Genomic DNA, 25,607 nt, shown 5'->3' with positions numbered 1-25,607 from the left:
GTCGTGTACAGACCTTGCCTCTTCGCGGCCGGAACTCCTTAGCATCATCACCTAACACGAGATATAAAAGCGCTACCTGCTGAGCTACGGGTTTTTGATGGGAAGGCAGGGCTTTTATCCCGGCCATATATATATATATATATATATATATATATATATATATATATATATACACCTTGACCAAAGAGCATTCCATATTTTTTCTCCTCTAGGTTATTTCTTTAAATTGTGACTCTGGTAGCCACGCCTCAGCATAAGAAAACAGTAAAACAACATATTTGCTGCACTTCAACAGGTCATCGTCAATATTGTTTGCTTCAGAATGTTAGCATTTCCTAGCCCTAGATGGCTGTTTCTTTTTTCAAATGAAGACGAATGTTAGCACGGCTCTAACAACTTTCCAATTTTAGTATTCCTTTTTTATTATATCGCTGACTGTTTGGTTCGGTACTTACATAACTAAATGCTATTGATGTATCCTAACGCATGTTTCTTTTGTTATTCTTTATTTTCGTGTATGTCGAACTACATTGTCACAGACCCAGCTTTTTTGTAATGCATTCGAGCCTGTAAGGCTACAATAAATGAAATGAAGGCAAAGCGGCAGAGACTAGCGCACAGAGCGCATTGGGCAGCATCGAGTGATTGGCAATGACACAATAGGTGCTCTATTATCTCGTCACTGTCCCAAAAATTGCATACAGCGCTGCTGACTATACGGATTACGAATGAAAGGCAAGTTCGCGTTAATGCGACGACCAACCACGTGTGACACAATAAAGATACTTTGTTACGGAAGAGTCGCGGTGTAATTCCTAGTCACAACTAGAGGTAACGGATGAAAGGTTCACGTACGGTGTGGGCGGAATTTCGCGCGAATCGCCCGGTGGCACTGATGCATCGCTGCATATGCCTTGGCACTACCGCTTCCCGTATGCCAATCACGAGCGGAAGCGGATCGGGCACCTTGGGACGCTGGGATTTACCACCACCAAGGGTTACAAGTAAATGAAGTATATTGATTGAATACGGCAAAAGTTTAACAAACTCGAGAAAAAAGTGAAATGGCGATATGCTGATACCGATTTTAGAAAAAAAGGTAACTTGTAATAATTTTCTGTGAATCTTGTTTTCTCATTGCAATAATGTATATGCAGAAAATGCTCCACATTGAGGATGTATTTCTTGCTCTGAACGAAGTAGCTCCAGTTTGTCTTTGCTTGACCGACTAGCGAATAGTTCGTAAAGAAATGGATCACATGGCTGTTAAGTGGTATTGAATATCCCTATCCTACCCCCGAAACCTTGCGGCCCGGGCAGGCGCACGCGCCCGCACAGGCCATCTGCGCATCTTGAAAGCCATCTGCGTCGGCGGCACAGTCCGCCGTGTGTTGTTTTCGCGGCCGCTCGGAGTACATCTCTCTCCCCCCCCCCATCCCTACCCTCCCCCCGGAGCGTTGCGCATGACGGAACGCGGCGGGCTTCCTTTCCGCTTCCTTCTATAACCTGCGCGAAATTAAGCGGCGATCGCCGGCTCACCCTCGCAAGACCTCACCCGCACATACAGCATACGGTGCGCGGCGACGATTTCATCGCCATTGGACTTTATACGGAACCTCACGGCGACGACAACGGAAACGGCATAAATGCGCCTGGAGTGACCATATAATTGCTTTCGCAATAAAAGTGCGGCTGAACCAATAATATCACGATGAATGTCGGCGCTAATATTATTACGATTGCAGCAAAGTATCGACACGCCTTTTCCCACCGCCGAAACACGTCATTTATAAGGCATGCAGACAGCTGTTCTCCTCTCTCGTTCATTCCTCTCGACTCGCTGCGCCCTCTAGCGGCGCTGCCACAAAGACCGCGCGTGGCGCATGTCCGAATATGCCGGGTGTTTCTGCGAAAACATTAAGTAATATTCAAAACTAGTGGTTCTGAATTAAAAAGATGCTTCCTTCAAAGATTTGGCGTCAGTTGCCGACCCCGGGGTGACTGGTGATACGTGGTCATCATCATCATCATCATCATCATCAGCCTATATTTAGGTCCACTGCAGGATGAAGGCCTCTCCTTCCGATGTCAAATTACCCCTGTCTTGCGCTAGCTGATTCCAATTTCCACCTGCAAATTTCCTAATTTCATCACCCCAACTAGTTTTCTGCCATCCGCAACTGCGCTTCCTTTCTCTTGGTATCCATTCTGTAACCCTAATTGTCCACCGGTTATACATCCTGCGCATTACATGGCCTGCCCAGCTCCATTTTTTCCTCCTAATGCCCATTAGAATATCGGCTATCCCCGTCTGCTCTCTGATCTACACCACTCTCTTCCTGTCTCTTAACGTTAGGCCTAACATTTTTCGCTCCATCGCTCTTTGTGCGGTCCTTAACCTGTTCTCGAGCTTCTTTGTTAACGTCGAAGTTTCTGTCCCATATTTTATCACCTATAGAATGCAATGATTTTACACTTTTCTTTTCAACGACAGTGGTATGCTCCCACTCAAGATTTGGTAATGCCAGCCGAATGCACTCCAACCATATGATACGTGGTAATTAGTCACTAATTAAAAAATTCAATATATAAGTTTTAAACTTTTATTTACAGTGAGCTCGTCGCAAATAGTAAATTGAAGATAACTTACGTACAAGCGATACCAACTTTTGGATCTCGAAAAATGCGATTACCCGTGGAACTGTGGCACGATGTATTTCGGCTATCAGAGCGTACGAAGCCAAAACTAGGAGGCTGCAGCGAGGGGACGCGCCCCTCAAGGTGACGTTCTGTTTACGTCATCCAGCAGCGGGGCAACGAGCGCGATGCGACTGCAGTACTGTAGTACTGTAGTACGCGCTGTAGTACGAGCCTGTAGTAAGCGCTAGCTGTAGTACGCGTTACGTACTATTTAGCAGGTTACGGACGTCTGTAACACTTCTTTAGTATAAAATATACCCTTGCTCTCCTATGCATGCCACCTAAAGCAGGTATATTGCGTGTATTCTCGATTCTTGAGGAACGAGACTTGCTAGTCGGTCAATTCTACTTTAGTCCCAGGGCTAGAAATATGCCGTAAAGCACCTGCGCACTTGTCGCAATAACCTTGGCAACCGCAGCTGGCCTGAATGATGGAGATGTCGTACCAGATGCTAGACGAGCCAACGAAAGACAATGTCTCCTATTGAGAAGAGATACCTGCATGATGCCTAATATGCTTTCATAAATAAATCAGCTTCGTTATTTAGAACACCGCGAAAATCCCAGTGTTATTCTGCTGCTTCACCTATGGATAATTTGTTACGGCGTCGTCAAGGCACTCAACAAAGGGGATGAAGCCACGATGGTAAGCTTCAAAAAACGCAGGTGTAATCATGGTTATTGCATTATTCAGACTGATAGAATTCTCATGTCATAATGATTCGAATCAACGTTCAGCAATAATTTGAATTTACAATAATGTAATTTACATACAAAAAAATTCAGAGCCCTTCCACAACTCTGAAGACGGAAGCCAGAGAAGCTCAAACTATGGTGGGTCTGCTGTTGTGTGTATTGGTATAGCGAATTTTTATATTATCATGATTCACTATATTGAGCGTCTACGGCATGTTCGTCATAGAGCAAGGACACCGGTGTTCTGATTTCGCCGATCGCGATGGCCAAGTAGTGCGTTTGCAGCGCCAAGTCCGCCCGCGACGCCGACGAGATTTCTCCCGCTCCTGCTCTCGGCGGCTCATACCCACATATACAAAGCGTGTATGAGCCACACGTGTTTTCTTTCTTACCTTCCTTCTAGCTTTCTTTATTTCTTTGCTTCCTTCCCCCATTCCTTCCTTCTTTCTTTTTCTGTCTCTTTCTTGTCCCTTGCTCCTACCCGCATATCCCTGGCTCATACCCGTATATCCAATGTGTGTATGCGCCACAAGTTATTTTATTATGTTTAATCATGACGTAACTGACGAGCATGGGATGTTTCACAGCCTAAGCTGTTATGGGCTCATTCCAATAGCCGTTAAGGTTCGCGATAGTGTCCGCCACCTCCGCCGGCAGTGGCCGTGTCCGTAACCACTATCGCCGGAAATGCGAAAAAACGTTCCCGCCTGGACCAAATCCACGCCCGCTGCGTGGGAGTCAGATACTCTACCATTGAGCTATGCCAGCGCTTGCTGTCAGGCAGCGGAAAAATGCCCTATAGCTGGACAGAAAGGCACGCAGGCGCAGCCGACGAGATGCGATTCAGACGAGGTGCGCAATGAACGAGATCCCGAGCCTCCGGCAGTATGGTGGTGCCATCTAGTTCAGGTGCCTGCAAACGCAGCGCGCCCGACATGTAAGTTGCATATAGCAGTTGCATGCTGCATGTAACTGGACCTAGTTATCTCAAGCCGGCTAGGTGACAATTTGTCACCAGCCCGTTCTGAAGATGCCAATAAACAATGATTATCATCATCGTCAACAAGATCAACAACGTGCCGAGTCGCGGGTCAAGGGATGTGAGATGTCGCCACGTATTCTGGATACCTCTTCGGTACACGTTATCGCGTCTCCTCGCAAGATGCGAACCGCTGCTGCAGAAGCGAATCGTAGAGCTACGTGCGCGGCTACAACCAGGCATCATCGGGCTCAGCAGACTGTTGTGGAGTGAGCATTACAAGCCGCTGCTCGCCATCGACGCCGGGCGGACAGTTTAGATCGTTCTCGCCAAAACGACGCGAAGAGACTGCCGCGAAGACCCTTTTGTGGGTGGTGCCGAAATTGAAGCTACTCTTGAGCCACTCCACCAGCTTACGCTTTGACTGTGTTGCGTGTGCCGCGCAGGCCTGTGACTTTTGATGTCATTACCTATTAGTCATTTTAGTCATACCTTCGTACCCGTCCATGCCAATTTTGGTATATACCAAGTGAACGAGACTCCACAAGATTGTTGCCTACTTCTGGTGTACACGGACGCTATCTCCTGGAACCTAGCCCTGAACAGCTTCAGTGTAAAATTATATTTGATGATGTTTGCTTTTCTGAAGGCGTCTAGCGCATATCTCTTATACAACGCTCTCAAAGACTTCATAGTTTTTTGAAGCAATGTTGGTTTAGTACAAGGCTAATAATTGTTCCTCTCCACTGCTGATAACTGTATACCTGTAGCCGTCTAGGAATTGACTTAAAGCATACAAAACAAACATACAAAAAGTAACAAGGTCCTTGGTTCGTTACTTCGTGGCATAGGTCTAAAATTTAAAAAAAGTTATCCCCTAGAGGCACCTCGCTATCTGAGGTTACGAGCAGTCTGCGATCCCGGAAGATACTATGAAAATCGGCTGAAAAATATTGTGCTTAGTCTTCACAACTAAAAACTGGTTATTAAACACACATGTGCTTCCAAAGCTTAAATTATGGTACATGCGATACCCTCACGGCCCAATTAGCCAGAAACATACGGGAGAACAAGGGACTCGAATCTTAACACCAGGCAAAGCCGTAGCAAGGGGGGGGAGGGGCAGGAGAGAGGGAGGGTCTGGACACATCAGGGACATGTTCACTCCCTCCATCCCTAGAACTTCCTGTGTACCGGATAAACCATCATAAAAAGACTCTGCCCCCCCTCGCACCCTTTTCCAACAAAAAGCTCCCCGCTATGCCACTGATAGAAGCAATGGAGCCAATATCCAATGATGCCAACTAAGGCATAGTTATTTCTTATTGAGATCGGCACAGAATAAATAATGAATGACCTTTAAGCTTACAGTGAACTTCATATCTCCTAAAAGAAAAAGAAAGAAAGGGGATGGACAGAAACTTCATGGTTTTGATAGCCAATTCTACAAGCTGTCCTAAACGTGTGTGGTGGTTGTTGGTAGTTGTTTTGGATGCGAAGCAGCTTATGGTCGGGGCTATGTCACTCCCTCCCTCCATCCATCCGCCGTGCGGCGTCCACACCCACACTGCGCATACGCATCCTCCTCCCCCTCCTCTCCTTGTCTCATCTCCTCTCCTCTCGGCATTCCTCTTCTCCTCTCCGACGTTCCTCTCCTCTCCGCATTGCGCAACGAATGGCAACATCTGCGGCTCTGCGCGCGATAATGCGAAGCAGCTTAGGTTGGACGCGCGACGGTAGGCGCTGCATACTCCGCTGGGGGGTGCCACTATAGCTCACGGTATAATGACTCGCGCCAACGCCTCCTTTACTAGGATGCCTGGCACGTCAGCGCCGAAGCCCCCGCTCTACCCTCTCCTGTTTACGTGCGCCGCTGCCGCGCAGCGGCGCTGTGTTCTGACACTATCGTGCGCCCCACCGGCACCGCTAGTGCCCGCGCAGTCTCGGTTGTAGCCCATTCAGAGTCAGGATTAACGTTCTAGGTCTTAGTTTTTCTCGGCGCCCGACGTGCTACTTTTTATCGTGCGTCTTGCTGCTTCATTGCTCGGCCTAATAACCGCAGTTGAAGCCCAGCCACACGGTATTGCTGCGTGCCCTTTTGCATGTAAGGCCAGCGCAAGAAGCTCCCTGGCTTTTCTGTCTTGTATATCTCGCGTAGTTAGTGAAAAAATTGCGTGTGAGAACTGCGTGGCTTTAGTTAAGAAGGCAAAGAGAAACTCTGCTATGGATAGGTTGATTTCCCACCAAGATAGGGGTGGCCTCTACTACCCGACAGTCGAACTCTTTAGTTCTTTGTAGTCTGAAGAAATATGTGGAATGCTATCAAACTGAAAATCTCTCCTGAAACCTATGGAGCAGTGTTTGTAGCGCAGCGTGAGTGTAATCGCAGTCTTGCCTGTGCTGAAATGTGAAAGCTGCAACGATGACCACGGGAGGCTTTTGTACAGCTCATATGAAAAAATTCATGAAGCCGATATCTGCATCTAATAACATCGATATTGAAACTGCATATAATAACTGTAGACTTTGATGTTCTTTGTTTAGTGAAGTGACTTTATCGAACTGCAGGCATGAAAAACTGTGATAACAGTGTTATGAATTGGGGAACCTTTCATCCCTATTCCTTGCTTTCAATAATTGTTGACTTCCTTCATATGTATGGCATAACGAACCCCCTCATTTCCCTACCCTTGTTTGTGATAGCAAAGTCATTTCCTGTTTTGCACGTCCATTAACTGTCAATCTTTTGCATTTTTCTTCATAGCTGGGACTGCTGCTAATATGCATAAACAGTTTGGTTTGGTTTGGTGCCTATATAAATAGCACAACCCACTGCGGGGTTGTGCATGAACAGTGTCATACTTATTCCTGCCATAAAATGTTTACATTTTCTTTTTTCTTCTTTGTTCATAATTTCCTTAGCATTATGTGCATGAACCCATATTTGAAGTCGCTTTGCATTCATGCTTTTTGTATTTTTTCATATTGAATCAATTACTACTGGTCTGTGATAATGCGTTATCTGCAACATGCCCTTTAGCAAAGAATATTTAGCCTGTACTTCTGCTGCAGTAAATAAACAGTTCTTTTTATTTTACTTCATTTACTTTCTCGCGTCGTCTTCAAAACTACATAATTTCACTCTGCTGAGCTTTGCAAATCTTGAAGCACAAAATTTTTTCACAGTTCAGCGCTGCAAACCTTCGGAGAGGGACTGGAGCAGTGACTTTCTATTGCGGAGCAAGCGGTGCGTAGTGTCAGAAGTTAGCGCCACCTCGCGGAAAGCTGGAGAAACACAGCTGTCCCGGGCGAACAATAGGAGCGCGGCTGACGTGCCAGGCATCTCAGAGTAGAGGACGCGCCGCTCGCGCGCGCGCTCCGCTCCTCTCATTCTCCTCCCGCAACGCCGCGGAGACGAGGGCTCGAGCCGCTGCCACGAAACGGCAGCGGCGACAAGCCGATCCCGAACTTCGAGTCGACCCATGGCTGCTTCGCATACTACTCAGGGTTCCCCTACGGGAAGATGGTGTAATTTTTTACAAATAGTCTTGATTGCGCCGTGAATTTATCTCTTCTGCACAATAAATACTGTACTTCAATAAAAAGTTCAACTTTAGTATGTTTCTCTTGATTCCACTGCATCTTGGCATTTATAAGTTTGTCATATAGCAAAATGTAAACCCATCGTTTCCTTTTTCCGTTCCCCTCACTGCGCAGCGAGTGTCTTTACTCTGGCAAAATTTACGCCTAAAACTGCATGCTGGAGGATATTAGGTTGTTGCCTTCTCCTATGACCATTATGGTGATTGCGATTAGGGTCATCAAGATTGCGGCGCAAGTAGCCGATAGCGTGGTTAACGGATTTTGTAATTTTAATAATTACATCTAACTTGATAAGTATGGCAGATATGAACACCCAAGTATTTTAGGTGTTAGTCAGAGTTATAGCTTGGCCATAAACATAATAGGTCGCTACGATACAGCTACGACGGCGGTGGTAGAACCTTACTTAAGTAAGGTTAGTAATGCTAAACTCAAGGAAAAAATCGTCAGTAAAGAGGCGGAAGTACGAAGAGATAATTTTTTACGAGTCATCATTGTAGATGAGGGAAAGGTTGGGCGGAAGGATAGTGTCTTGGGGAAGGCCAGATACGACGGATGTTAATGTATACGTTTGTGAATTAGCGCACAAAGACTGCTGCTTATCTTTGTGAAACAATTAAATTAATTCTAGAATAGAAGGCTCTACTGATTCCGGTGTGTAAGTTCCCTCAGTAACTTAACATTGAAACTTTATCAAAAGCACAGAAAAATGAAAATTATGAATAAAAAATATGAGTAGGCTGTCACACGAATGATTTTAGAGACATCCTGGTTTACATGTATTGGAAAAATGGAAACATTTTAGTATATAATATGTTGCATAAATCTTCAGCAAGTTTTGTGATGCATATGGCGCTATAACTAATTGTAGATGAACGATTGCCTTTTAAATGTAAAGAAAGTATTTCTTAATCAGCTAATTGTGTGAAACGCTTCCGGTAGCGAGTGACTGTTCAAAGATGTCGCATGAGAGGTAGATGCTGATGTGCTTAGTTTTTTTGTTGTTTTTTTTCAATTTTACGCAATAAAAGCGACATCAGACTGGTTTTTCAATAAATATGTGACTTCAGCAATACCACATGTGTGAAAAGTTATATTTTATATACGACGAAAGCTATAAGGCAGTCGTCGGGGAAAGTTGTGACGTAAATTTTTCGTAAACCTGGTTCAAAATGCAGCGCCACTGGTGTCACGAAGTGAAATTACATGGGAGTAACGAGCATTAACTTGGTAAAAACATTAAATTGTTTTTTACCAAGGTGGAAGTGTATTGGAACCATATTGTTAACGTTTTTTTTTTATTTTAGTTTTGGCAGAAAGTGTGTCGATATGTTTAGAAGCTGCTTAATAATACGTCTGTGCTGCTTTGTGATTTGCTGTTTTAGCAGATCGAAAAAGGCGCTTTTTCGTTTCATTAAATGACTAATGTTACAACAAACCATGGAGACTGCGTACGCAACATGACTGTAATCATAGGAATTTATAGGTATAAATTACTGTGTCACTTCGAGAATTCAGAAGTAGTTACATTTAGTCGAAATTACGTGGGAGATAGGTTGAAAATTTCAGCCATGCTGATAATTATTCTGCCTGCAAGTGTTGTAACCTGTGCGGTAAAGTGTGACTTTGTTCCCGATTCTTTTTGTTAGAGCTGCCACAGAGAGAAACGTAACATGCCATATTACATGCTTACCAAACCACAAAGATCTGAAATATAAAACGAGGTCTTAAATGCTAGAAGAATGACGAGTAATGCGTGTTGCTTGTGTAGTCAATTGTAATAATTTCAAAGTAACATAGGCGCTAAGACAGTTGCGCCGTCATTTTTGGACAGCGTAGCGGTGAAATCAGACCAACGAATTGTTGAAAAGTTTCAGTCACCGAACAGCAAGTGGCTGTAAGGTTTGTTGGGAGGCGTTGTCGATGGGCTGTAAATATTGCTGAAATTGTATGTTTTCTCAATATGTTTTCGTTTATTGAACATGTTGGCAATGAGGAAACTGTCGTCGGCGTCTGTGTACAAAGGACAGGAGTAAATTCATGTTGATGAGTTGTCTTGCAACTGATTTACAACAGACCTCAACGTCAAGACCGACTAATATTTCATGCCACTCAATGTCCCATAATATTTTTAGTCGTAAGAGGTGTATAAGTAAGCGCTATTAACTCCGGTGCACGTGGAAATTGCATGTTTTGTTTCATGATGGTATGCGTTTACACTTCAACATAAGCACAAGGAAAGAAAAATCATGTGCCGAGTGATTTTGTGAAGTATGGGAGGCACCATGTGCTATCTGTACTAGTTTTTTTATGTGCTATACCAACTTTGGCAAAAGAGAATACTGTGTATGAATATGAACACACCGTACATACGCCAAGTTTACTACGCACGTAATCTTATCGTCTATTCGGCTTTCATGTACATGATAATTAGGATTTGATAAGCTGAAATAACGCATTGAGCGTCTTCCTCTACATTGGAAAAAATATAGTACTCCCCATAAAAGAATTTTGGCAAAGCTCCGTGCGTTCGATAGAAGACCATGGTCAGTAGTATAACAGTGTTGGTACCTGGCCATTACAAATATTGTTGCAATTATTGCACGGGCAACAGTACAATCTGTCGGTGAATCAATCAGAAATATCGAAAAGGTTATCAAATGAGTTTACGGCACATCGAATTTTTTTATAATTGTTCGTCTTCCTCCTGTCCGTGTTCTTGTTCTCGTCCATTCGGAATCGCATACATTCACGTTTACGTGTTTTCTTGTCTATTCGTGTTCCTGTGGCTCCTGTGTCCGTGTATGCGAGATGCGAGACCTCATCTTGCAACTGCCCAAGAACAGTGATATTTTACCAACATTTATATTGTGTGAACATCGAAATTTCTACAAATTTTCTACACGAACTTTAGAAATAACGTTTCTGCCTTTTTTTCTTCAATCTTGTTTATGGTATGACTAATATGAACTAAATGATGTTCCGCAGGAATTGTAGCCGGCGCCACGTAGACACACAAACAGTCTTTATTTACAGATACTTAAAAACGGAATAGGGTTTACAAAACAGAACACTTTCTTAATGACGGCGCTGTGTCTACAGCACGAAATACCCATTGACCTGGTGAAGACGTTCTCCTAGAATGCATCCGTTATTGACAAGCTCGATTGCGTATGTTATGGTGAAAAGTTAAATTGTCTCCCTCGAATACCGTCTTGGTGGCCCACTTACTAAGTCAGTGTTTTCATTGACATTTAGAGCTAGTAAGGACAAATGCTATTTGCACAGCGTGTGGCACACTTCAGAGAATGAGGACGCGCTGAACTGGATTCAGTAACGCAACGGACGACATTATTAATTGCCTCCAAGAACGAAAAGAATGGAAGCCGCAAACTAACATAAGGAAAAAGAGTAAGCGCGCTTTCGTGACTAGACATCGCCATCTTTGGAATACGTATATCAAGCAGTGAAAGTACGCCTGACATGCATTAAATGCTGCCTCAATCCTAGCCGTGAATCAATTCACTGCCATTTGCCAGCTTGACGAGACGGCTGCCCACGCTAAAATATTCACAACAGCACAGCAACATGAGCACACCTCATTAAGTCCAGGTAGAACTACCAAGATGCCTCATATAATAGCATATTGCTCAACAAATTATAGGTGTCGGGTCAGCAAAATGTAAGCTACTTTTAAATTCTTCTTACGAAAAAAAAGCAATCGGACACTGGCATCTTTTCGCTGACGCAGATGTCAGTTATGAATATTCAATACCATCAATAATTAGAGCGGTTTTTTTTTTGTAACAGAGCTGGGCAAAATTTCAAGCAGTAACCGCGCACTACACAACAGTCCAGCATAAGCTAATTTTCAAACGATGCATATGCTGAACATAGGAATGAGACACAAAAAAGTATAAACGAAAGAAAAGGAAAGTGCCTCCGCGCTAGCTCTCTCTGGCCATTTGAACGGTTCCAGGATATATTCCTGTGAATTCGACGGAATTGCGCTCAGACATAGATAGACGTTGTCCTTGATTGCAGAGCATTCGATAATTTACCTCGTAATTTACTACAAAAGGTAATCAGTGCGATGCCCGGTACACACAACGTGAGCGAATTGGCATAGATTACGTGTATATTTTGTAGCTTCATTGTTCTGTGAACTTTTCGCCGGAGCCACCCCAGAGGACTACTTTACCTGTTTCCCACAATCTGTCGTCTCTTATATGAGTGTTTACAGGTGCCGTTAGCTGGTCAACGAAGCCGGCACGTTTTTCGCGAAAAACAGCGCCAGCTCGAGAGTGTACTCACCTTTGAGCTGCTTTAGTAGCGGGTCGCTCACGGACATGTTTGCGCCTGGATCATTTCTCCACTTTCTCCCGTCGTGATCAATAAATTCGCTTGCAGCTGGGTCACCTGTTTTTTTGTCTGCCGCGAGGGTGGTGGCGAGGAGGTAGCGTCGTCTGCTCGAGATCGAGCTGAACTTCTCAATTTAGGTGCACCAGACGACGCACTGCAGCTGGACTCCAGAGGCCACCAAAAGCGAGGCACGTTTCAAGACCTGTGTCACTCCGCATCTCGAGTTCTCGCTCTATTTCTAGTTATGCTGGTATTTCGCATCACGGCTGCCTATACAAGAAGGTTGTGCCATCGTTTCGTAGCAGCTCGTATCCGTGCGCGAAAGAAGTTCACTGCGTTGCCCTCTTCGAACATGGAACTTCATTTTTGCGCGGAAGACGTGATTGCTTGCGCACGCTCAAACCGTTGCCGGCGCTGCACGCAAATAGTGCGGCGCGGAAGTGGCTCAGTGACGCAGCTGCTCCCGATGGAGGAACAGCTGCGCGAGAAACACCCACGTTGCGTTGGCTGCTCGCTGCAGTCGCCGCCCGTGCGAAAATAGATAATAAAAACAATATACAAAAAGAGAACACACAACGTAGCCCGCGTGCGTGCCTGTCTTTCACCGCGGGGCACGGTGGAAATGTGGCAGCTCTCTGAATCCGTCACGATTTGGCCATTGACCCTACCACAATAACTGAAATTTGCCGTCGGTTTGGCCGATTACCGTCGGGCACACGGTAGATTGTCCACTGATGAGTATTGGACAATGCCCTGAAAAACGTAAAATGCTTTCTTTATTACAATTTGCTTTTATTTTCTTAGTTTTGTTGGCGTGTAAATACGGAAGTACACGGATATCTCCAGTTTTTGACATTTGTCTGGATGTTCGAGAAGAGTATCAATGCAATATCTGTGTCAGTACCAAGCTCCTATGTCAGAAACGTTGTACCTTACAAGCTTCTCTCACACACTGGAAAGACATACTGAAGTACCATTGCTAAGCTTCGAAAAATCGGACGTCGTAGTCGCTTGAGGGCGTTCTGTGATTTGAGTTTTACATACGTGCACTATCGGCTCAGTTATATTTTGTGATGCACGCTTCCACAGTGAAATTTGGGAAATGTTTGGAGCTAAAGTGTGGAGGCCAAGAAGGACGCAATAATTACATGAGCACCTATCGATATGTGGGCCGAATGCACGCCTCTTTAAGAGGACATAAATCAGAAACACTAAGTAGGTATAGACTCATGTAGTAATAATTCAAAGCTCTGTTTTCCTTAAATTGGCGGCGAGAAGTTGAACACTAAACGGCAAAACGAAAGTCAAAGTTCCATTTGAAGAATTCTCCGCCGCAATCCAAGCACAGTTAGTACATCAGCGTAACAAATTCCGTGGTGTCTTTTCGTATTTGGACCGGAATGGTTCAGTTAAAGTTATTCAAACTTGCTAAATGTAGTGCCTGGGCCTTTTAAAATACAACGTGGTCCATCTTTAGCGATAAAATATTAACTAGGCCCAAGCGGCCTTCAGTCTCAATTGATGACGTCAAGTCGATCTAATGCGGGAACTTCAAGGCTGCCTCTCGACCCGTTCGTCGTTACCGCGCCACTTATGGCTTACAAAGCCTGTTCTCACAATGCAAGTGACATTCTCAGTATTGGAGAAAGGTATTTTACTAAGACAACTAAGAATATTTATTAATCTTTTCTGTCAGTTTAGGTTGTGGCCTTTCGGCCAAGCTAAGCTATGTGTAGGCATATAATGCTTCAGAGTGGCCAATCGGGCATCGGCCGCGGTGGCTTAGCGGCTATATTTAGTGTTGCGCTGCCAAGCACGACGTCGCCAGACGAAATCCCGGCCGCAGCGGCCGCACTTCGACGAGTGCCACATGCAAAAAGGCCCTTGTCCCGTGCATTGGGGGCACGTTAGAGATTTCCTGGGAGTCAAAATTAATCCGGAGTCCCCCACTACGGCGCGCGTCACATTCTAATCGTGGCTTTGGCAGGTAAAACCTCTGAATTCAATTCTAAGCGGGCACCACCCAGTTTCTCTGCATGTGCTGGAAACATTCCATTTGAGATGTCCGGACCAGTATGTTCTATTATTGCCGTTTCTTGCGAAATTAGACATCATGTTTTTTTTTTTCCATCGCGAACAATGTTGCACAAAAATATTTTGCCTGTAAAAAAAGATCATACCGGTGCCATCTCTTTAAGCTTTCAACGCAGGCAGTAAAGTGGCTGGTGCCTTAGAAATATTTGTGCAACACTGTTTCATTGCGATTAGCATTCTTTTGATACTTCATCAACTTTTGAGTACCTATGACTCCCACCGCTTCATCAGTCCTTCTTTAATAAAAAGAAAACCTTTAATATTTTCCGTAAGGTGGCATCCAACCCACTCCACACATTTTAGCAAGCTATGCCACGAATGTGATGGGTACGTGTCTTTCTTGAATAAACCTCCTTCACAACAACTGCGTATGCGCCGCTTTTCAATGAAGCGCAACAAAAACTACGGCGGAGCTCATCTCACGATGACGTTCCATGGTAATGCGAGTAGCGTTCGAGTAGCGTAGTGAGAGACCCTATATGTGAAGTAACGTTTGCTTAACACGTGTATTGGTCATTCTGACAATTCAGTTGCGTCGGCTAATACCACATACTCCGATATCGTCTCGTCTCCCGTTGCAATGACATCGCTTTACAAGGTCGCCCATGAGCATGGTTGCATGACCACTACAGTATGGCCTCAATGAAGTGACGATGCAATGACGAAGAAGGAATTGTATCGATTGATCGACAAAGAGGGTATAACATGACGACATGTGACATTTAGATATCAATTCCTTAATTAGGCGATGGGTTAAGGACAACAGCGTGACGACGACGATATGACGACAATGAGATGATGACGAGTGCACGGTGGCAATGGCACAATGACAACCGTATTACCAAGCCCGTGTGACGACGATGATGTGACGACGGCACGACGAGGATCGGATCACGAAGCTGTAGTGACTACAACGGAATAACCACGGCAGCATCACGGCGGTGGTGGGAAATGCAATGCAAGACGACTGTATTGGCAACGATGACGTGACGACGACAGCATCACGAGAGTCGGATGAGAAGCTGTAATGCCGACGATGCAAAGACCGTCACGACGACATCACGACCGCGAGCACATACCTACTCGCCGAAGCTATAAGAAAACCTGGGCCACTGGGTCGGCGTAGATAGATAGATAGATAGATAGATAGATAGATAGATAGATAGATAGATAGATAGATAGAAAGAAAACGAACCAAGCAGGCAAATAATGCAATTCGCGTTAAAACACGTACACTGTAAACGGAAATAACTCTCAGGTGGGAGTATAATGCTTGTCCTCTAGCGACCCCCCGGTTGGGAGTTTATTATGCTCCGAATGATCGGAGTATAATTTTTACTCCGCGCGGGCGGAATTTTTGCGTGGTGCCTTCGGAGTTTTTTTTTTTTTTTCTGTCATTTTTATTTTTTACTTCGAGCTGGACGGAGTTTTTTCGAGGTGCACTGGGAGTATAAAAAAAGACACGTCAATTTGCGTGGAGAATTTTTATGTAGATGCTTCGGGTCAAATTCCGAAATATACGCACAAGCATAAGCCAAATTCTGCGAAACAAGTGAACGAGACCAAACAGACCAAGCAATACATACACACAAACATTTGAGCAACACCCGACGAAGAGCTGTGAAAGCCATCCAACGCACACTCGACACATAACAAGAAGCAACCCTGCCAGTATATATAGCCACGATAATGTGGGCCTCGAAACGGCCTAGCGAGCAGCTGTAGTGTTTCCAGAGTTACGACTCACAGGCTCGCACATATGAGATCGGTCTCTCTGAAAACAACATGAAACATAAATCCACACGGAACTGTTAACTTAGAATATTGAAAAAACAACGTTCGTGGCATAATTTTTCAAAATTAGACTGCCATTCCGTGAGCGCTGAAGCGACTTCGCACACTGCCGGCGTCCGCGGCCAAAAAGTAGTGCGTTAGTTACAGTACGCAAGAAAAATGTACGTGCGCGTGCTTCATGACAAAATTAGCTTCATGCGAAAGAATTGTGGCCGGATAACAATTTATTACATGTGAGCATGACCCGTAGCAGCCTACGTAACACCGAAAATTGCGTAGTCATACATTTTTTTGACCGCACTACTTGCTCCGCGTCCAAGCAATGTCTCTCGGCTGTGAAACGGAGCCATATCGCTCATCTGGCAAACGAATCTTCACGCTCGGAGCCAGCAGGTATGCTCCTAAATCAGTATGTTGGATGGAGCTGATGTTAATGCAATATCCGAAGCAACGACGTGATCAAAACAGAACTGCGCGGTAACAATTCAATTCACATCGCTCAGTATTAAGAAGCTTTATTGACAGTACGTACTTACGTCCTACCGTATTTCTTGGGCGAGGATATCCGTACACAGATTCATAAAAGAGTTGCTTGCACCACGGTCTAACTTACTGGCAGCACAGCACAGTAACGAAGTCGGAATATGGCATTCATGTGCGGCTATCATGGACGTTGTCGCTCGAACCGTGGCTGCTGTTGCCATTGCTACGCAGCACTTTACACCGGACGTTCTCAGAATATACTCAAAAGGACATAAAAGTGGTATTGAACTCACTGAGGAACACAAGTCAAGGTCACGCAACACGGAAGCACAGCCAGAAACCCGAGCCGACATCACGAGTCAACCGGCAGCTTCGTGGTCACAACTAAGCCTTTTTCCGCACTTGAAATCGTTGCTCTTGCATTCATCGTTGCCAGCAGAGTGATCACAGCTAACGCACATGAAGATGAGATGCAGTGAGCTTCAGAAAGGCCTATAACACTTTCTGGAAGGAAGTATAGGAAAGAAAATCGGCGAAACGCTGGCACGGAACGACACTTCACAGATGTAAACAAACCGTCAGCCATGAGCACCGCCGACTCCGCCGAACGCGGCCGGTCGCTGGCGCGGCGCACAGCCTTATGGGAAGCACCACGTGACCAACCTGTTCTGGCAGGGGAGTTTTTTAAAACTCCCTGTGCGGAGTTCCCGGGGAGAACAAAATTTTGAAGGCGGAATAAAATCACGTCATGCCCGCCCTTATCCTCCCACAGGTTGTGAGCGGAGTGAAACGAGGGAATGCCGTTGTATTCCTCCCATACATCGGAATAAATATTCAAGGATGGGAGTATATAGGGCACATCACCTCGTTAAAATTCCCATGCGGGGGTATTTTCGTTTACAGTGTACCGGCTAGCGCCTCTAGGAGCTGACACGCTGATTTCGTGAGGGCGCATGTAGATAATGCCACGCGTACGGAAGGTAGCATTAACTGGCCAGCAGGGTAGAGGTTGATAGGAACGGATTCGTTACAGGCTTAGGTAACTCTACAATATATAGACACAGTGGACTGCCTCTACACCGAACGCCTATTGTGAGCTTTGTAACAAAATGAACTATAGAACGAATGATGTCGGAGGCCCCAAGCGCTTTGTTAACAAGGCGTTCGGCTCTATAGAGACCGAGGAGAGAGACAAAGTGCTGGACAGCTATACATGTAAATGATACCCGGCTACCTAAAGCAGGCCAGGTCACTGTTTGTAACAGCACCGTTTTGAAGTAGATGCCAATAATCCATTAATAAACACACCACCAACTTAAACATCATCATCGATGCACGAGAGAGGAGCGCGCGGCACTAGATGCATTATAAATGACGGGTTTCTCCGCGCTCGCACTAAGAGGCGCGCACCACGCATCACAGTGGCCACGCGCAGATTCACGGACCAAATGGATGGCGCAGCGTGTGAAAAGAAAAGCGCGAATGACGAGTCCAACTGCAGTAAACGCCTAATAATAGACATGTTTCAGCGGTGCATGAAAATCAGCTGTACTGCTACATTGCGTGCCTGCTAATCGCAATAACGTCAACATTCATCGTCGGACAGCTTCTGCTGGTTTCAACATATTTGGCGCACGCGTATTTAAGCGATGCTCGGTGGTGGTGGTGGTGGTGATGGTGGTGGTGGCGGCGGTGGCGGTGTCACGCTGAAAAGTGGCCAATCCTGGCGATAGTACAGAAAGGGTCCAAGTTCAATACATACCAGGGACAAAAAAGAAAGAGAGAGAAAGAGAAAGGAAGGAAAAGAGAAAGAAAGAGAGAGAGAAAGAGGTAGAGAAAGGAGAGAGACAGAAGGAAAGAGAAAGAAAGACACACAGAGAGAAAGAGAGAAATAGACTCATTTTAGAAAAACTAAATAAGTTTTAAAAAGAAAGTATAATTTACTTAAATACAGCAAGTTAGGAGATAATGAAAGGTAACTTTGAGATACACACGACAAGCTTCGCATACTCCAATTTTCTCGACAGGCGAAGAGCTAGCGATTTTTTTAGTTTATAAAACAACAAGGAAGTACGAGAAAGTTCGTGAAGAAATTCTGAAGAGCTGGAACGTTTTTAGCTGCGGTACTGAGAGTGAATTTTATTAAAGTCAATGGAGCCTGGAAATTACCGCGAACGTCAGAGCACACGCCGGCAACATTGTACTGCTGCTGTCATATTTGTTCCAGCGTGACTCTTCCCCTGCAGCAGCTGAATTGTCCAGCTTGGCTTACCGCGGTTCACATGATCGCAAATCAACGCATTCCTTCTTCGTTTGATTAAGAGATGAGAAGCTACATCTACGATGCATGCAGTCAGCCCATAAGCAAACCCTAACTGTTCCTATGCCCTTATCAAGGACAGACGCAGCGAGGGGTCTTCGTTTACTCGCTCAAACCGAGACAGAAACATCATGGAGCAGCCCGATTTGTACGAACTGTCATCTCCACCGGCTGGATCCTACACTGAGGCTACAAATTCCACCGAACTTACCCCGCCGTGATGCAACTTTACTTTGCCGCCTGTGGTTAGGGGTGGCTTTTACGAAAGCGTACTCAATCCTTCTGGGCATGTCCGACACACCAATCTGTGACTCGGGCAACTGTGAGGAGACGGTGGAACACGTGTTGTGTTTTTGCCATCTTTATGAGACTGAACGCGACATTCTCCGGAGTGTGTTAAACAAATTAGACAGGAGACCGTTTTCAGAGACAAAGATTCTTGGACCGTGGCCCCACGCGTCGCAGGCACACAAAGCGGCGCGGGCATTGTTAAAATTCATGAAGTCGACTGGCCTCAGTGACCGACTGTGTAGTGTTGGACAAACGCACGTGTTGATCATACTGCGAGTACTTTCTTCCTTCTCTCTCCTTTCTTTTCATCCCTTTAATCCCCTTCCCCGTGTAGGGTAGCAAACCGGACGTGCGTCTGGTTGAGCCTCCCTGCCTTTCCTTTCTTCTTTTTCCTCCTCCTCCTCCTCCTAGAAAGTAATACAGGTATGTAGGATCGGAAGCTGACAGCCAAATCCCATGAAGCGAGACGTCCGATAGGACTTGCCACGCGAGCTCCACACTATAGAACACGCTAAACCATCTGAACTCGCCGATAAGTTATATGTTCATTGCGAAAATATAGCGGGTGGGTGCTGAATTGCTCTGCGCTGTGCTTAATTACCAAATATTAACAATGCTTCACAAATGCGTAAAGTATAAATGATTCATTACGAAGCATTTATACGTCGCCGGCCGTCGTGTATCTCGCACTCGTCAAAGCGTCAAGAGCTCTTCGCAGTGAAGAATAAATAATAGTTGTCGCAGTTGGGACTACGAAATTCGTACGCAAAACCGAACCTAATACACGATTAACATAGGCTATTCTACCTGACTAGGAATCAAGGATTGCTATATAGAGTTTTTAAACCGTGACTCTGATTATGCGTTACGCATGCTGGAAACGCTTCCTACCGATTGACGTCAACCAGGATTGAAATAGCCCGTGTGGCTGTAGTACAGGAAACGGATGCGTAATGAGAACCATAGGGCTACGTTTGCATTGATTTAACTCAGAGTAAAAACAAAACTTTACGGTGAAACTGGCATTAGGGGAAAAAAAGAAAAAGGAAGACGCGTCATATGGCTGCTGTTTGTGGTTAATGACGCAAACATTTCACTTCAGCTGTACACGACACTTTATTCGACGCTTTTTTAGAGGTTTATCTGTAGAAACGCTTGCCTCTCGAAGTCAGGTGTCGGTGGTGCGAGTAAAGTTGTCACGCTTTATTCAGTGCAACCATATGTCAGGCGCACCCTTTGCTTTTTTTCGTTTGTAATTGCAAAAAGTGCTTCAGAAAAAACATAAATAGGGTGAGGTGGTATCGCGAAAAGTGCTGTACCACACTTCCGGTGGTTCCCGCACGCGGAAGCTTACCCCCTTGCATTTTCTATTTTGAATTCTAAGAAAAACTTAGTGTCCAAGCCACACAAAATACAAAGTTCATTCATGTCGATTGCTGGCATGCGCGGCGATTGCGACGGATTGCTTCATATACGCGTCCGCTCCGTCGCGACATGGACCATTTATGGCAGGAATTGATCACGTGAAGGTGGCAGGCCAACTGGTGCGGCGGCGAAGAGGAACGGCTGAGCTATTTTCCACGTTCCAAGGACATGAAATTTTATATGTGCTTGGCTATCTCTGCCGGTGATTTAATAGTCTATGGTATGGCTCACGCCGTTACGCTCGGGTAATTCTATGTTGGGTTCCGCCCTGCACAGAAGGCTATCCCTGTGAAGATAGTCTTTTGTAGGAACACTAATTCCATGGAACTAATATTCTGTAGAATTACTATTGCTATAAAGTTAGTATCGCAGTGAATGCATTGCTTAACAGATAGGCAGAGGCATCATATTTGAAAATTTGCCTCAGATCTTGCAAAGAGTGTAATTGCAACACGTGCCGAAATCTGTGCATCCGCAAGAAGCATAGCTGCCTTAAGATTTCTAGTGATGCCAGCATGACCAGGTATCCAGTGAACTACTCCCACATGTTTTTTCTTCTCAGTAGCAGCGGCCTCCTGTTTTACTTTATATTTTATAGTTGTATTGGACAATGCAAGACCAATGATCGCAGGAACATAGAGGGAAGTTAGGGAGGTTTTCCTTGTTCAGCACTGGCAGAACAAGGAATATTGCAAAATTGAACGTTTCGAAAACGGAACTTGTCGAAACATTGACAACTTACTACACTGAACAAACGAATCAGTGAAAGATAATTTCTTGCATTCATTGAAATTACGCATATACCCCTCCAATCATAACGAACCCTGCATTCACCATCACAAGTAAACTCGCTAATGTACGGTCATTATAGAAGTAATTCAACGCACCCTTGTACCAAGGATCCCGTAGATGTTTGTATATTGCAACATGCACAAAATTCGTGTATACGCTAGGCTAACCAAACTTTAAATAGTTATTCATAACGTGCGTAAGTCTCCTTGCGATTTAATGTATTTAAAATGGCTGGGATAACTAAAGATTAAACGCTGCTGCAATGCGCACACATCTCCGTATTAATCAAATTTGGTCAAGCTTCCCGGCTGTTTGCGTACACAACATGTTATGGCATCACCATTTCCTCGACAAGGAAGGTTATTTTCCTAGAATGTTCCTTTTTGATTTGAATCGGAAATTTCACTGTTCAAGCACTACTAAAAATGAGTTGTACGTTTATTTATTCTGCATGTTATACGGGTCGTGCCACCTTCCTGTAAACTTCTGTCTTGTCTGGGTGATTCTTCCTTCTTTTATCAAATAAATAAACTGACAGCAAAAGTAAGCATTCAACCAAATCTAGATTGAAAGATAACCCTTATGAAATTATTCTATGGTTGCTTTATGCCTTAGGATGACTGAGTTATACAAAATATCATTGCTTTAATGTCTGCACAATTCATCGTAATTCAAGTTCCCCGCGAACAGCGTGGTGCAGCTCGCCGGTGATCTCGGTGGTATGTTTTTCACTGTTTTTCGTCATAAGGGCCCACAGAGAAAGCCCCCCACTCTCGTAAAAAGGATGGACACAAGTTAGAACATAGTTAAAAGGTGTGTCGTTGAGTTTGGACATTAGCCCCGATAATAATCTACAGATGCGCTGCGAGCACCGCTCGCGTGACGTCAGGGCCCGGACTAGCGCATGTCTGCTTAAGTTCGGGCGGTGTCCGGCCGACCTCCTACAGCTCTTCCGTGTGCTCGCCCTCGTTCCCTATGCTAGTAAACTTATGGCGGTCCTCACAAATGTGCTTTTTCAATCTCCTTATTCGTCAAAATTTATTCGAACAGCTCATTTCCTATACAACATTAAATTTATCAAAGGCAATGCTACAGTGTCAGCCGACGCAGCTCAGTCAAGCGCACTACATGTTTTTCATGCGCGGTTCCACAACCTGCAGCCGTAGCTGACGGTAATAACAAAAGCATGAACTGCAGCACAACTGATAGTTGGGCGAGTTGGTACGTATTCATAGTGAATAAATATTTCACTATGAGTAACAAAAGCATAATTGCAAATGCATAGTATAAAACAATCCAGTTAAGCGACCATGCTTACCGTGGTGCAACCAGCATATAACAGCCTGGCGTGGTTGTTGAGTGACTTTGGTATTACGCTGCTAAGCATGAGGTCGCGATATGAAATCGATATAAAATTCAAAAAACGCCCGTGTACCGTCCAATACGGTGCACGTTAAAGAACCCCAGGTGGCCCAAAATAATCCGGAGTCCTCCTCTAAAGCGTGGTTCATAACCAGATCTCCATATATTGGCGCGTTAAACCAGGAATTTATCTTTGTTTCGGCACATAACAAACGCGGGCTATATATGACTTCTACAACGTTTACCTTTAACATGCGAAAGCTTGTTTGCTCACGACGACTGGTTCATGGTAAAATATCGAATTTTGGCATTTCTTCCCGAAAACATTCGGGAGTAGTACGAGGAGCGAACTATTACTGCAGTCTAGATTCTCTCTGCACCGTCGGGGTTTTTTTTTCTTTTACTGTTTCTCAATATTATGCCGTTCTTCGCCAGTTAATTTTTTACGACGGTAATTTGAAGAAAAGCTAATTCAGGTTTCCAACTGTTTTCAGCTCCACGAAGGCATGCACCAATATTTATATTCTTTTCAGGGCTACACGTTAAACTCAGTTCAGTAATGTAGAGGTGATTGTGACTTGAAGAACAGTTAATACGGATCTGTTTAGCAGAACGACATAGCGGCTCGGCCCAAACATTTGCGCGAAATATGCCTATTATACCACCTGCATGCAGCCAGCAAGAAGCCGAATCGTCATTTATAAGCAGTATGAGACTCATTGAGGATATCACCATTCAGCAGAGAAAGTAAAAATCAAGTGAATTCATATGAGACTTGCGGTGTCTTCTTTGTGAGGCTGGCATACGAGGTGGTCTGACAAAGCGAATAGTTCCCAGTTAGTATAAATAATCCACGGAAGTTCTAGACATAGAAGTTACTTGTATTTTCATCTTCAAGGCAGCCTAAGCTGCGCTCTAGTGCCTCGAGCATACTTTAGGCATTGCAATAGGCGATGTAAAGAACTGCTGCATCGTTTCAATCTGAAGTTGCAGTAAACGGATGGGCTTAGCGAACAATGCGTGCCTCGCCGTAACGCCATACCGACACTCGGTTGTTTCTGTTGGAGAAGCGGTGCACCATACTGTGTATCAAGGCTGCTGCAGGCCACTATGAAACATTCCATCGCTTGTAATAGTTTGGATATCGATCTTAACCAATAAAACTTTCTTTAAGATGATTACTGTTGTGGTATCCGTGGAGTATATGCTATACGTGACGCGCAGTCGTTTCAACAACTACGAAGAATGTTTTTCTAGTTTCCTGTTTAGAAAACGCGTGCCTATCCCTTCCTTTTACGCAATAATACAGTGCTCAGATTTGACTAGAACAACTAATCAGAGGAATAAGAATGGTGATGAAAGCTCAAATTCAAGTTCTTTGTTTCTCCTTTGTAATGATACAGGCAGTGGAGGCGCAGAAAAAGTTGTCAGGTACAGCTTGACAAAGCCGCAGCCCCCTCTCGCTTGCAGCGCCTTCACAGCAAAGCTTCTAAGACAACGGTGATTGCGCAGTATAATAACAGTAATACAATAATGAGCAAGTACAAAAGCAAACAAAACAAGATTACACAATGTTTAAACAATATTCACACAAAGAAAAACGGAAACTACATGGTAACATAAATAGCACACAAAGCATTGTTTGAAGCACTGAAGAGGTGAAAATTATTATATACATAAGCATTTAAGAGGGAATGAACAGTGAATTGCAGGCGTTTTCTACCTGAATTTTTTCGGAGGGTTCGCACTAGAGCACTGTACGGGCTCGGGCTTAGCTAAAAGTAGGGCAGTTTTTTTACGGGCTCGGGACAGGCTCAGGCAAGGCATGTGCTATTGACCCGGGCCTGGCTCCGGTATATTGACGCGGGCCCGGGCCGGGCTCGGACTTTCTGGTGGTGTGCATGTAACGTGCAGCGAGTTATCCTCGCGCATCTCGACTCTGAAAGAACTGTTGCCCCGGCGCTGCTGGAAGCTAGCAGTGCTACTCCTGTGTACTTCCCTTTTCTTCTTCCGTCGTATTTTGCACTGTTTGAACAGAATGTAAAAGTCCAGAAAGACCGAAGTGGCTACAAACCAAATGATGTTATTGTACTCCTTACCTAAATGAATGTAATTAATGCTTTCAGCGCGGTGCAACCGCGTTCGCGACTTGCTGATTCTTCAAAGGCGAATTGCTAAAACGATGACAGGTAAGATAAGATAATTCGCCACGCGGCTGAAATATGGCACTGCGTGCATCCATGATCGCACGCATGTTTTCGACCGGCCGCCTAGCAGCAGCGCGTTACGCTGCACCATGGAGGAACGAGAAGCTTTCTAGCTCCATTTACTCCATCCGTGAGCTGCGTCCACGACCGGTCGTGGCTGCGCTTCGGCTATAGTGTACTAGAATACGGTTGAGTGGGACGAGCTACTGGGGTGGCGTATGCTTTGCGGTAAGGCGCCCGACGTGGAAAAATACTGTGGCAGCGCTGCGATAGAAGTGGATTGGCCGCATCAAGGTCACGCCGTTGGAAACTGCTGGCGATACTGCTCGGCAGGGTCACTCGTACTACTTCGCGCGCTGGTTGGTATTGGCGTTCAGACCGCTCGAATAGTGTTCATAATTTCATATGACATGTATTTAGGCCTTAAGAATATATTCCTTTCATTCGCTTCTTTATTTTATTTTTTTAAATGCCGCTCGGTGATCTTTTTCGGTCTCGG

General features: G+C 44.9%; 1 protein-coding gene across 1 annotated transcript in view; it reads right to left on the bottom strand.

The window, feature by feature from the left end:
- LOC119465156 (uncharacterized) overlaps positions 1 to 12,705 on the bottom strand; it is a 109,474-nt gene extending 96,769 nt beyond the window's left edge. Inside the window, exon 1 of the mRNA XM_037725956.2 lies at positions 12,293 to 12,705. Coding sequence (XP_037581884.1) covers positions 12,293 to 12,329 — 37 coding nt within the window. The 5' untranslated portion in view covers positions 12,330 to 12,705. The remainder of the gene's footprint in view (positions 1 to 12,292) is intronic.
- Between the last annotated feature and the right edge of the window lie 12,902 nt (positions 12,706 to 25,607).

This window comes from Dermacentor silvarum, chromosome 9 (assembly GCF_013339745.2).
Source record: "Dermacentor silvarum isolate Dsil-2018 chromosome 9, BIME_Dsil_1.4, whole genome shotgun sequence".
NCBI classification, from domain to species: domain Eukaryota; kingdom Metazoa; phylum Arthropoda; class Arachnida; order Ixodida; family Ixodidae; genus Dermacentor; species Dermacentor silvarum.
This window is presented reverse-complemented; position numbering and strand designations above follow the sequence as displayed.